This window comes from Myotis davidii, unplaced genomic scaffold (assembly GCF_000327345.1).
Source record: "Myotis davidii unplaced genomic scaffold, ASM32734v1 scaffold20, whole genome shotgun sequence".
Classification (NCBI taxonomy): Eukaryota; Metazoa; Chordata; class Mammalia; order Chiroptera; family Vespertilionidae; genus Myotis; species Myotis davidii.
In genome coordinates this window covers 838,303-849,892 of record NW_006292574.1, presented here as the reverse complement: position 1 = coordinate 849,892, position 11,590 = coordinate 838,303, and the positions used below count along the sequence as shown (strand labels likewise).

The window sequence follows — 11,590 nt, the reverse complement described above, 5'->3', positions numbered from 1 at the left end:
GATTTTAGGGAGGAAGGAGAGAGAGGTAGAAACATCAATGATGAGAATCATCGGCTGTCTCTTGCACGTCCCCTACTGAGAATTGAGCCCACAATAGATTCTCTGGCCTTTTTTTTTTCCATCCTACTTAAAAACTCACATTTTATAGATCAACACTTTGTAAGAAATATATTTTTCCAGTATGAGATAAAAACCTACATTATGTATGTTGGTAAATGCACACCCTCTGTTATGCACTTGTATCTGTTTTATAGAATAGTGACAATGACCCCACGAGTAGAGAATAATGAGAGATTTGTAGCTAACAGAGTAAAAATAACTAAATAAAAACTCCTTAAGATAGGAAACACTCCACTTTGTTGATTACAGTGACCTGGGGGTGACACAGAAGGTGTAAGGTGCAAGGCTGAGTAGCATGCAAATGTAGAAATACTGCTTCTGGGATATTAAAACAGTCTTTCCACATTCAAGGTCATATTTAATGTTACTTGTTCAATACTTTTTTATTAAATTGAGATTGATTCAGTCTTTTGTAAAAGTTCATCCTAAGCAATCATAATTTTAAAATGGGACATTTGATGAACCAGCTGTGTTTGCCAAAATGTAAAAGAAGCCCATGGATTTATGTTAAATTAATATTTTTCTCTCTATATTCAAACATTTAAACTCATACAATTAAGGTATAATTTTAAGAAATAAAGAAAAATTAAACACATAGGACTACACCAAGCTAAATTTTTTTTTTGCACAGAGAAGGAAACTATCAACAAAACAATAAGACAATCCACTGAATGGGAGAAGATATTTGCAAAACATACTTGCAAAATATATAAGGATCATACAACTTAACACACACACACACACACACACACACACACAATCCAATATCAAAATGGGCAGTTAGACATTTCTCCAAAGAGGACATAACAATGGCCCGAAAACATATGACAAGATGCTCAGCATCGCTAATCATCAGGGAAATGCACTTCAACAGAAAGGAGACCAGAATGCAGGTAACAATAACGAAAGGAAGGGCTAGGGAGTTTTTAAGATCTGGAATGGGAGTTCTCATGACAAGGAAACAAAACTTGCAAAAAACTTTTTTAGTATCTATATGGCATCATGTATATTAACTAAACTTACTGCAATAATCATTTAGTAGTACATGTAAGTTAAGTCATTATGTTATATTCCTTTAACTTATACATTGCTGTATGTCAGTTATATTTCAATTAAAAAAAAAACAGCAACAAAAAAAATTACTGTTCTCTTGGCAATATATGTCAAATAAAAAAGAGAAAAAGTTGAAACATAACTCCCATTACTTTTACAAGTACCCTCTTCTTAGCATTGTAACTTTATAGAGTCCCAAATAATAGAGAAACAAAATAAAACAGGTTTCATTTAGAAATTTGGAACAGTAGGTTATTATTTTGTTGTTGTTGTTATTGTTGTTGTTTATCCTCACCAGAGGGTATTTTTTCCATTGGTTTTTAGAGAGAGTGGAAGGAGGGATTGAGGGAGGGAAGAGAGGGGGGAGAGAGAGAGATCCAGGGATTGGTTGCCCCCTGCACATGCCCCCACCAGGGCCAGAGATGAAACCTGCAACCCAGGTACTTGCCTTTGACAGGGAATCAAACTCAGGACACTTTGATGCTAGGGCCAATGCTCTATCCACTGAGCCACATCAACCAGGCACACAATTATTTTAATGATGTCAGGAGACTACACGGAGATAAGTAATGCTTTCAAAATAGAATAAATTATGTGAGGCATGCAAAACTATTTCTTTAATAAGAGTATGGCAGACCTAGCAGGTTTTATTTTATTTTATTCCCTTTATTTTCCTCTTCATTTTTCTTTAATGAGGTATGTTCTTAAAACAACCCAATTTTATCTAAAAAACCTAAATCGCTTGAAGCATAATAAAAGTTAGATTGGAGAATCAAAGATCATCTTTATTTGCTAATTTATCTTCTCAATGGAGAAGAAAACTTTTTTGTATCTTCGTAATGGGAGTTAGTTCTGCAATTTGGAGCAAGTCTCCTCTGAAAGTTATGGTCCTATCCTCCGACAGTGACTCGGATATAGAAGCTCTATTTTCCTTGATGATTATATTTCAAAGGGATGATTCTTAGGTCATTGAGAAGAGTCTTGGATCATAAAACTGGAAAAAGTGTGAGCTGGGATGAACCATGGGGGTGAATATAGCTTTTTGAATTAATGTTTTAATTTTCTTCAGATAAATAGCCAGAAGTAGAACTAATTGTTCAGTTCTGTTGTAGTTCTATATTTATTTTTATTTTTGAATCTTTGTAATAGTATTATAATAACTATACTGTGAAAGATGGTTGCTAGACTTATTATCATGGTGATTATAATATGTGTATAAATGTGGAATCATGTTGTACACTGAAGTTGAAATAAAATTGTATGTCAACTATACTTCAAGAAAAATTGAATTCAGAGAAGATTCACATTTCAAAAGGGCAGAGAAAATTTTTCAATTGCAAGTTTTCTAAAGTAAATGCTCTGGAGAAATAGAGGTCAGGTGACTGTCATCAGGAGCACCTGTCCAGAGTTTAGCCAAAGTGAGGGAAACATTAGTCCATTGTGTTGGTTGTTTGTTTTTCTTGTTTTTTTCTCTCTCACAGGACCGTGCACAAAATCTGAATGAACGGCGAACCACCACCACCACCCTCACAGTGGATGTTCTGGATGGAGATGACTTGGGTCCAATGTTTCTTCCTTGCGTCCTGGTGCCAAACACTCGTGATTGTCGTCCACTCACCTATCAAGCTGCCATACCTGAGCTGAGAACTCCGGTAAATATACCATGTTCTTTTCATCTTCACTTCCACCTCTTTAACTGCAGTGAGATTCTGATCAAGTATTTTGCAGACAGTAAGTGAGAATAGCAAACTTCATTCACTCTATGGGTGTTGAAAATACTGAGGCCCAAAGCCTGTTTTGGGAACTATGTGCAAACTTTTGGTCACAGTGCATAATTATGTTATTTACAAAGTAGAAAGTATGTTATGAAGCAACAGATCAGTTTACACTGAGTTCAGTTTCCGAAATGTTCTGTGAAACTCTGAAAACTAACTTCAGTATTTCCTTAAATTCACATGTAAAAATGCAGTCCAAAGTCAGAGGACACACAGGTCAAAAAGATATTCTTTAGCCTCTTTAGGTTCAGAATTGTTACTGGAGATAATGCTTGGCTATTTGGAGATGGAAGCTAATGAATCCTGAATGCAAATATTTATTCCTTAAATATATTTTAAAGAATTAGGAAGGTGCCAAAACCGGTTTGGCTCAGTGGATAGAGCGTCGGCCTGCGGACTGAAGGGTCCCGGGTTCGATTCCGGTCAAGGGCATGTACCTGGGTTGCGGGCACATCCCGGGTCGGGGATGCGCAGGAGGCGGCTGATCGATGTCTCTCTCTCATCGATGTTTCTGACTCTCTATCTCTCTCCCTTCCTCTCTGTGAAAAATCAATAAAATATATTAAAAAAAAAAAAGAATTAGGAAGGTAAGGAATGAATACATGTTTCCTACACTTGAGTCTGCATCTGACTTATAAAATTCTAAAGGAGCTATATCAATGATGGAGAACATTAAACTTTTATTTGAAAGGCTTAATTGAAATAATGAGAAAAAAGTAATATGTTTAGCATTATTTTATTTTTCTGAGTTAATGTATATAGCTGGTGTACCAGTGAGACCCCAAGAGAAGGATGCACTGTTATAATAATGACTAAAACCAATGATCTGTCTGACTGTCTAACAGTGCTTGATGTATTGAAAGAAGTAACAGAAGACAGAGGTTGCATTGGGAAGCATTGGATTGATTTCATAAAGGATTTTTGAGCCTCCTCTCCTCTTTCTTCCAGATTACAGATTAAGCATCTTTCATAGTTATATAGTTTCATGCTAAAGACAAGGCTATGCTCCAGATTTGGGGTAAAAATATAAATTATAATAATGACTAATGGTTCAGTTCATCATAAACTGTGCTCAACTCTACAAAAATATTAACTGCAATCCATTTGCATAGTGACCATTGTTATGGTATGTTACAGATGAGCCATCTGAGGTACAAAGTTTAAGTAACTTCCTATGGCCTTACAACTAACAAGTAAGAAGTGTTTTCCTTTAAAATCATGCATCTGGAATTAAATGTTATGCTATAAATTCCAAAATGGTCAAATTTTATGCTTCATCATAATTTTAACAGATTGATCCATTCTTTAACATTCTGTGAAACAAAGAGGATTTTAATTTTACTTGCTTAAATAATTATGGCAAATGTTTATCCATTCAAGGTATGTTTTTATTGCCAGAAAATGTAAATATGCATACTTGGAAAATTAGACAATTGTTCTGATTATGTGTGGCTGCATAACAATTCACCTAACCTTAATGGCTTCAACAAGAATTTTCAAATGTACTCATAAAGCTGCAATTTTGGCAGACTTGAAGGAACGCCTTGTTTCTGCTCCACATAGAATCGCCCGGGGCACCTTGACTGAGAGCTGGGTCCCACTTTCAGAGTGCTTAACTCAGCAAGTTGATTCTGGCTGTTGTCGCAAGCTCACGCATGTCTGTGAGCTCCAGGCTTTATTTCCACTCCATGTGGGCCTCTCCTAGGCTCTCTGAGTTCCCTCCCAGCCCAGTGGCGGGTTCCAAGAACACGCTCCCTGAGAGAATTAGGCAGCACTTTATGAACTAGCCTTTCAATTTGCTTTGCTCTTCTGCTGTTGTCAAACCTCTGCCAGATTCAAGAAATAGATATGGGCCGAAACCGGTTTGGCTCGGTGGATAGAGCGTCGGCCTGCGGACTGGAGGGTCCCGGGTTCGATTCCAGTCGGGGGCATGTACCTGGGTTGCGGGCACATCCCCGGTGGGAGATGTGCAGGAGGCAGCTGATCGATGTCTCTCTCTCATCGATGTTTCTAACTCTCTATCTCTCTCTCTTCCTCTCTGTAAAAAATCAATAAAATATATTTAAAAAAAAAGAAATAGATATGGGATGATATGCCATCCCCATAATGGGACATGTGCCTCAATCACACACAACATTACATGGGGAAAGAAATTTTACTGTGGCAATCTTTAGAAAATAAAATCAGTCATTGCCCTGCTGGTGTGGCTCAGTGATTGATCATCGGCCTATTTATCAGGAGGTCAGGGTTCGATTCCCGGTCAGGGCACATGCCCCAGTTACAGGCTCAATCCCAGTGTGGGGTGTGCAGGAGGCAGCTGATCAATCATTCTCATCATTGATGTTTCTATTTCTCTCTCCCTCTCCCTTCTCTGAAATAAGATGTGTTTGTTTTTTTTAATCAGTCATAGTGCTGATAATGAGTTTCCCTGTGCTCTTCCACGTGCTATCTTGAAACCCCTCTGATTACTTATCGTTTAAAAACTGGAGCCAGTTTTTGAGTTTTATTTTCAGATTGCTGTGTTTATCTCAGTCCTTTCATTCTTTTCTTTTCCATTACATATTTTGCTAAAATTGCTGGAAATTTCCATAAGTAAGATCTTGCTATTTAGAGCAAGAGGACTAACCATTTATGTCAGCTTAACAGGACATGATGACTCTAATTACATACTTGCTGATCCTTCCCTGAATTAATTCTTTAAATTTTGAAGCTTTGACACCTGCTCACCTTCTTTGTAAAATTTTCCACCAATTACCTCAGTGGTATTTTTGACTTGAGAAACCATTCTAAGTTTCACTACAATGCTTGTAGAATTTATGAGCTCAGAAAAACGTGGAAAGGTAGACTAATACAGTTTTCCACTCACGAAGCAGGACATACTAAAAATTAAAATCTACTGTTTATTAAAATGTAAATAATCATGTGTTTAGAGATAAACTTATCTAATAAGTGTTTTACCTGTTTTTCTACTTCTGAAAAGTATCTTCAGAAAAATTAATGTCTTCACAAACACTAAGATTAATATTGTATGAATATGTAAGTATATAAATCTGGTGTCTCAAGGGTTCTAAAGTGAATTTTAGTCCTATGCTAATTATTTCTTTACTAGAGGCCCAGTGTACAAATTTGTGCATCAGTGAGGTCCCTCGGCCTGGCCTGTGGGATCGGGGCAAAACCGGCTCTTTGACATCCTCCGAGGGCTCCCAGATTGAGAGAGGGTGCAGCCAGGCTGATGGACCCCACTGTGCACAAATGGGGGTTGACCAGCCAGGGAGGGACCATGGGAGGGCTCCAGAGCATGTCTGACCCATGCACTAGTATCTCAGTCTTGATCAGCCAGACCCCAGCAGGAAGCTAACCTACCAGTTGGAGTGTCTGCCCCGTAGTGGTCAATGCACGTCATAGCGACTGGTCAATTGGTCAACTGTCTGCCCTCTGGTGGTCAGTGCACGTCATAGCGACTGGTCAACTGGTTAACTGTCTGCCCCTTGGTGGCCAGTGCACATCATAGCAAGTGGTTAAGTGGCCTTAACATTTCATTAGCATATTATACTTTGATTGGTTGAACGGCCGACCAGATACTTAGCATATTAGGCTTGTATTACTAGTATATAGGATTATTTTGATAAGTATCTATTTGACCCTAATGGATGTTGTAATGTATGCTACTTGAGGAGACTTGACAACTAGGATGAGATAAAATGCTTCTCATACTGGTATATTGTTTGTATTCTCACTTTCTGACTCTTTTAAAGTTATTATCCCTAAGTAGTTGAATTTTTCTCATACTGTGAGAAAATTCTGCAGAATTTGGAGATTATAGAATCCATCCCTCTATGTTCTCTATGTTCTATTGAAGCACAGAGACATAGTAACCCTTACACATTTTTTTTTTTTTTCAGAATTGAACATGTGTGTACTGGTTGGTTGGTTGGTTGGTTGGTTGTTGGTTTGTTTGTTTTTTCTGAGTAATTTGTTCCTGAATAGAAACAAGACAGTATTAATATGAAAATATTGGCATACTATCTGTGTTTACTGTGCATACCTTCCTTTATTTATTTTGCCTGCATTACTTGCCTACCAGACAAGTCAATTAGCAGATAGAAAACACACTCTGAGTTTCTCTCCATCCCTGTCTTAAAGCCTGGGGTTGGATACCAGGATTGTTTAGCTACAAATACCCGCACTGTACTCTTTGCCATAAAGAACTCCGGTTTTCATGTAACTGTCGAACCTACCTCCTCTGCCTTATTGATGGTGCTCTATCCTTCCAGGGACGCTTTCTCAGTTATTACAAGAGGGGTGGTGATTTGCAGTGATGTACAACATAATTACCTCTTGGCTCCTGCTCATTAAATGTGTTACAATCTGGGAACTCCCTCCTGTCTTCTGTTTTATTAAATTACTGGTTCTTTTCCTCCCCAGGATGGCCCCGGGTTTCTCCTCTTGAATCATCAATGCCTTTTTTTAAACTGAATTTCTCTTGGATTGATTGATTCATTCATTCATTATTAAGTCTTAGGGATACATTTAGATTTCTATCCTTCACAACTCTTTTGTAAACTAAATCTGTATCAGTGAGTGTTATTTTTCTCCCTATAGGGATGATTTAGATGTTCTAGATATGTTTTCTGACTTGGAATTTCACATGAATTCCAAGCTTATCTTTACTACTTTTTCTATATGCTTTTAACTATATTTCCCAGAAATGCTTTCTTGTCTTCTCTAATTCATTCTGATGAATCCATGCTTATTCTCATGTTGTTACTGCTATGGGGGTCGTTGTTGATTTGGACCTAGACTTCCATGACCCCCAAACCCAAACTCAATCAACCTCCAAAGATACTCTCTGCACTGCCTCTAAATGTCACTCAAATACTTACACAGCCAAAATACCCACTTACGGATATGCTCTCAACTCCGGGCCCCCGGCCTCTGGTCTCTCCCACCTTCCAATATCATCTCACTGAAGGCAGTTCTTTGTTTAAAATACAATTGTGTTCTGAGTGCTCACTGATTAAAATTTTAAAACTTCATTTTTTTATTATACATCAAGTAAGTCCCAAGCTTTTAGCATATTATTCAAAGTAATTTTATATCTGACCACTTTATAATCTCATCTCTAATTTGCATGATGCAACTTGTCTTGAAACACAGAGCTTTGTATGTAGATACTTAACTTCTATAAGAATTACCCTCCCTTTTCTTCACTTTCTTTCACATATTGATGTTTGTTATTCAAGTTGCTGAAATAATAAGTTTCAAAATTAAGCTTTTCTCTGTGTCCTCATGTATTCCTGCTATAAGTATTGAAATTCTCCTTGTGTTACAGTTGTTTACTTGTTTCTCTTTCACTAGACCATATGTTTTTGAATTTTGTATTTGTCATTATATCCTGAGAACCCAGTCAAGTCACATAGTAAATGTTCAATGTATGTTGAACTGAATTAAATCATCGATTAAAAGTTCAAGAAATATATTGTGCACTTAGCTACTGCATATAAATAAGCATGGCTTTTGATTGCTCACTTAGAGTAGAGTGTATTTATCATAAATATGCAGATATAAAGATCACATACATATTTATTATATATAACAAATAATATACTTATATCTTATTTATATTTATTTTATTACCTATACATGATAAAATATGTTTATTATAATTATATAACCTTCAAATAATATATAATATATATACTTATATTTATACTTAATTTTAATATACTTTTAGTGTTTTCAAATAAGAATAGAGTAGCAAGCATTACCATACTTGGCCATTGTCTAGTCAAGGATACCCTTCAAATAGTCTAATAGGTGGTTTAGATGAAGTAAACATATTTCCCAGTTGCCGTATAGAGTCCCAGTTTAAAATTATTGTATTAGCATATTACCTTCATAATACCTTCTTTTCCATAATGTTACAAATATTAAATTGCATCCCCCCCCTCAGACATTAAGCCATGTAGTTTCAAAATGTGTATTATGGAGCTCTCTTTGGGCCAGCAGTGTGATGGATGGAGAACAAAACAATTGACAATTTTCAAATTGCCCATAACTTTTTTAAAGAGAAGATTTTTCTCAAAGTAGATTGAAAAGAAAAATAACATATAACTATAGTCAAAAATGCATTATCTGTCATTTTTCATCTCACCAACAATCATACCCACATACTACCAGCAGTAAATGATCACAGAAATTTTACATCCAAGTTGGGAAAATAATGGCTAAACACCAAGAAAAGATACAGAAACTAGAATCCAGCAAACATTGTTTAGAGTTTGAAATTATAATAATAGTAATTCTGAAAATGGTGTATGACATCATAGTAGACCCAACAGTTCATTTATTCCTTTTATCTCTAGTCAAAATGTACGTTGAATAGGCTCAACTAACATAAAAATGTCCATCAATAGACAATATGAAGATATTTTCATTTTTTGTGGAACAATTAAAGTATGAAAAACAAAGGGAGGAATTGAATTTGTTTATATTAAAGGAGCAAAGTCACTATTCTGTTCAGTAATAAGATGGGAATCCAACTCTTTTTACAAAATATTAGTTTTTCAAAATAATTATTTTTCAAAATATTTACTAATTTTCTTTATTTTTAGAGAGAGTGAAAGTGAGGGAGAGAGAGGAAGGGCGAGACAAACATCAATGTGTCTTGGTTGTCTCCTGCATGTGCCCTGCCCAGGGTAGGAACCCACAACCCAGGTAAGTGCCCTTGAGTGGGAAATGAACCCATGACTCTGATGCATGGGTTGATGCTCTATCCACTGAGCACACCGGCCAGTGCTCAAAATATCATTTAAAATTAACTTTAGACATGTGTTTTTCTAGGAAACACACATTAAGAGAAAAGGCAGTCCCTCAATTTGGACTTAATATTTATAACTTAACATAACCATGTCTTCTGCAACTCCCTGATGGCTTACTAAACTGTGTAGAAAAAAATTTCAAAGGTGTTTACTACCATAATATAGGGTAATATGTAAAAAAATCAAGTCCAAGTTGAAATCTGTGTGATGTTGTAAACATTTTTTAATGTCTCTAAACTTCCATTTGGATTATTTTCTATAAAATGGTAAGAAAATATCTAATATATGGGATTTTTAGTACTAGAAAAGTTTCATGTAGCACATTTAACTTGTTTCTAGCAAATACTGAGAATCTAATAATATTAGATATGCTATTATTATAATTAATGTAATTCCTTCTCTGGCTGGGTTTTTACCCTGAGACTCATGGGAGGTAGTAGCTAATTCAAATTAGTTATTGAATAGCTATGTTTAATTGAGATCTATTTTGTGATAGCCTAATTTATTCTGATTATGCTACTCCTAATTAATTCAGTATGACTTTGGTCCTGTAAAAGAATGCAATACCTTTATTGAGAAGAACAGTAGAAGCCCTATCTTTTAATAAACAGATTTGGCATAGTCACTGCTTGTGCTGAATTAATTATGCAATATATTATCGCTTTGGGAAGAGGCAGCAGCTGATGTAAAATGCCACAAGGTAATACTGTGAGCCAAAAATATATCAATGAATCAAATTTTAAATGTCCTCCAGGGAAGCAAGTATCCTGCTCCCTTTCTTTTTTATTTTATGAATTCAAAAACAATGACTATCAATACAGTTTTCAAATTGTCACACAAAACTTGCAGTTCTCCAGAGGCACCCCGAGGCTTCTACTGCTAATAAAGATAGGACTTCCACTTCCAATAATATTTAAAATTCTGCTTTTGTCCCACTTGCTAATTTAGAAAGTTTTTCATTATTTACTTTAATTAAAATAAGTATTGGCTGCTAATTGTAAATTATACAGAAAATATTTTTAAAAATTATATACACTGAAAATTGCAACCCTCAATCCTCTAGGAGAGCCATTATTAATTTGATGCTTGTCTTTCCAAGTAGCTAAAGCCTGTTTGAAACCATTATAGTTTATTACATTTCAAACAAACCAATGAGTTTGACCTACATACTAGTGAACTATTAGATGTTCACGAGGCTAATAGTAATTTGTGTAAAGGGATAGATGGGAGAAGTGTGTATTTTGTGTGGAGGGGCAGGAACTTGTGGTCTGGATGGGACAAAAAGGACAGGATATATTTCTGCCCTCTACTCAAATGCATACTAGCATTCGAGGGAGAAAATATCTAATTGATTTAGCTTGAATAGAGGGAATAAGGAGTCTGTGATGGTTAATTTTATATATCAACTTAGCTAGTTAATGGTACCCAAATAGTTGGTCCAACACATTTGGATGTTACTCTGAAGGCATACTGAAGATGCCTACAATTTAAATTAGTAGACTGAGTAAAGCAAATTATCCTCCATAATGTTGGTGGGCCTCATCCAATCAGTTGAAGGCCTTAAGAGAAAAGACTGACCTCCCCCAAAGAGAGAATTCTGCCAGGAGAGTGCCTCAGACTTGAACTGTAATGGGAGTTTTTCCCTGGGTCTGCAGCCTGCCAACTTACCTTGCAGACATTGAGCTTGCCATCTTCCATAATGACAGCATGAGCCACTTCTTTAATATGAATCTATTTCAACCTCCATATAGTTAGATAGATTGCTAGACAGATAGATAGATAGATGATAGATAGATAGATAGATAGATAGATAGATAGATG

The 11,590-nt window shown here is 36.0% G+C and overlaps 1 protein-coding gene across 2 annotated transcripts in view; it reads left to right on the top strand.

Moving 5' to 3' along the window:
* PCDH15 (protocadherin-related 15) overlaps positions 1 to 11,590 on the top strand; it is a 516,985-nt gene that overhangs the window by 186,014 nt on the left and 319,381 nt on the right. For both annotated transcript variants that reach the window (XM_015565490.1, XM_015565491.1), the window contains exon 7: positions 2,655 to 2,825. In XM_015565490.1, the coding sequence (XP_015420976.1) occupies positions 2,655 to 2,825 (171 nt within the window). The remainder of the gene's footprint in view (positions 1 to 2,654; positions 2,826 to 11,590) is intronic.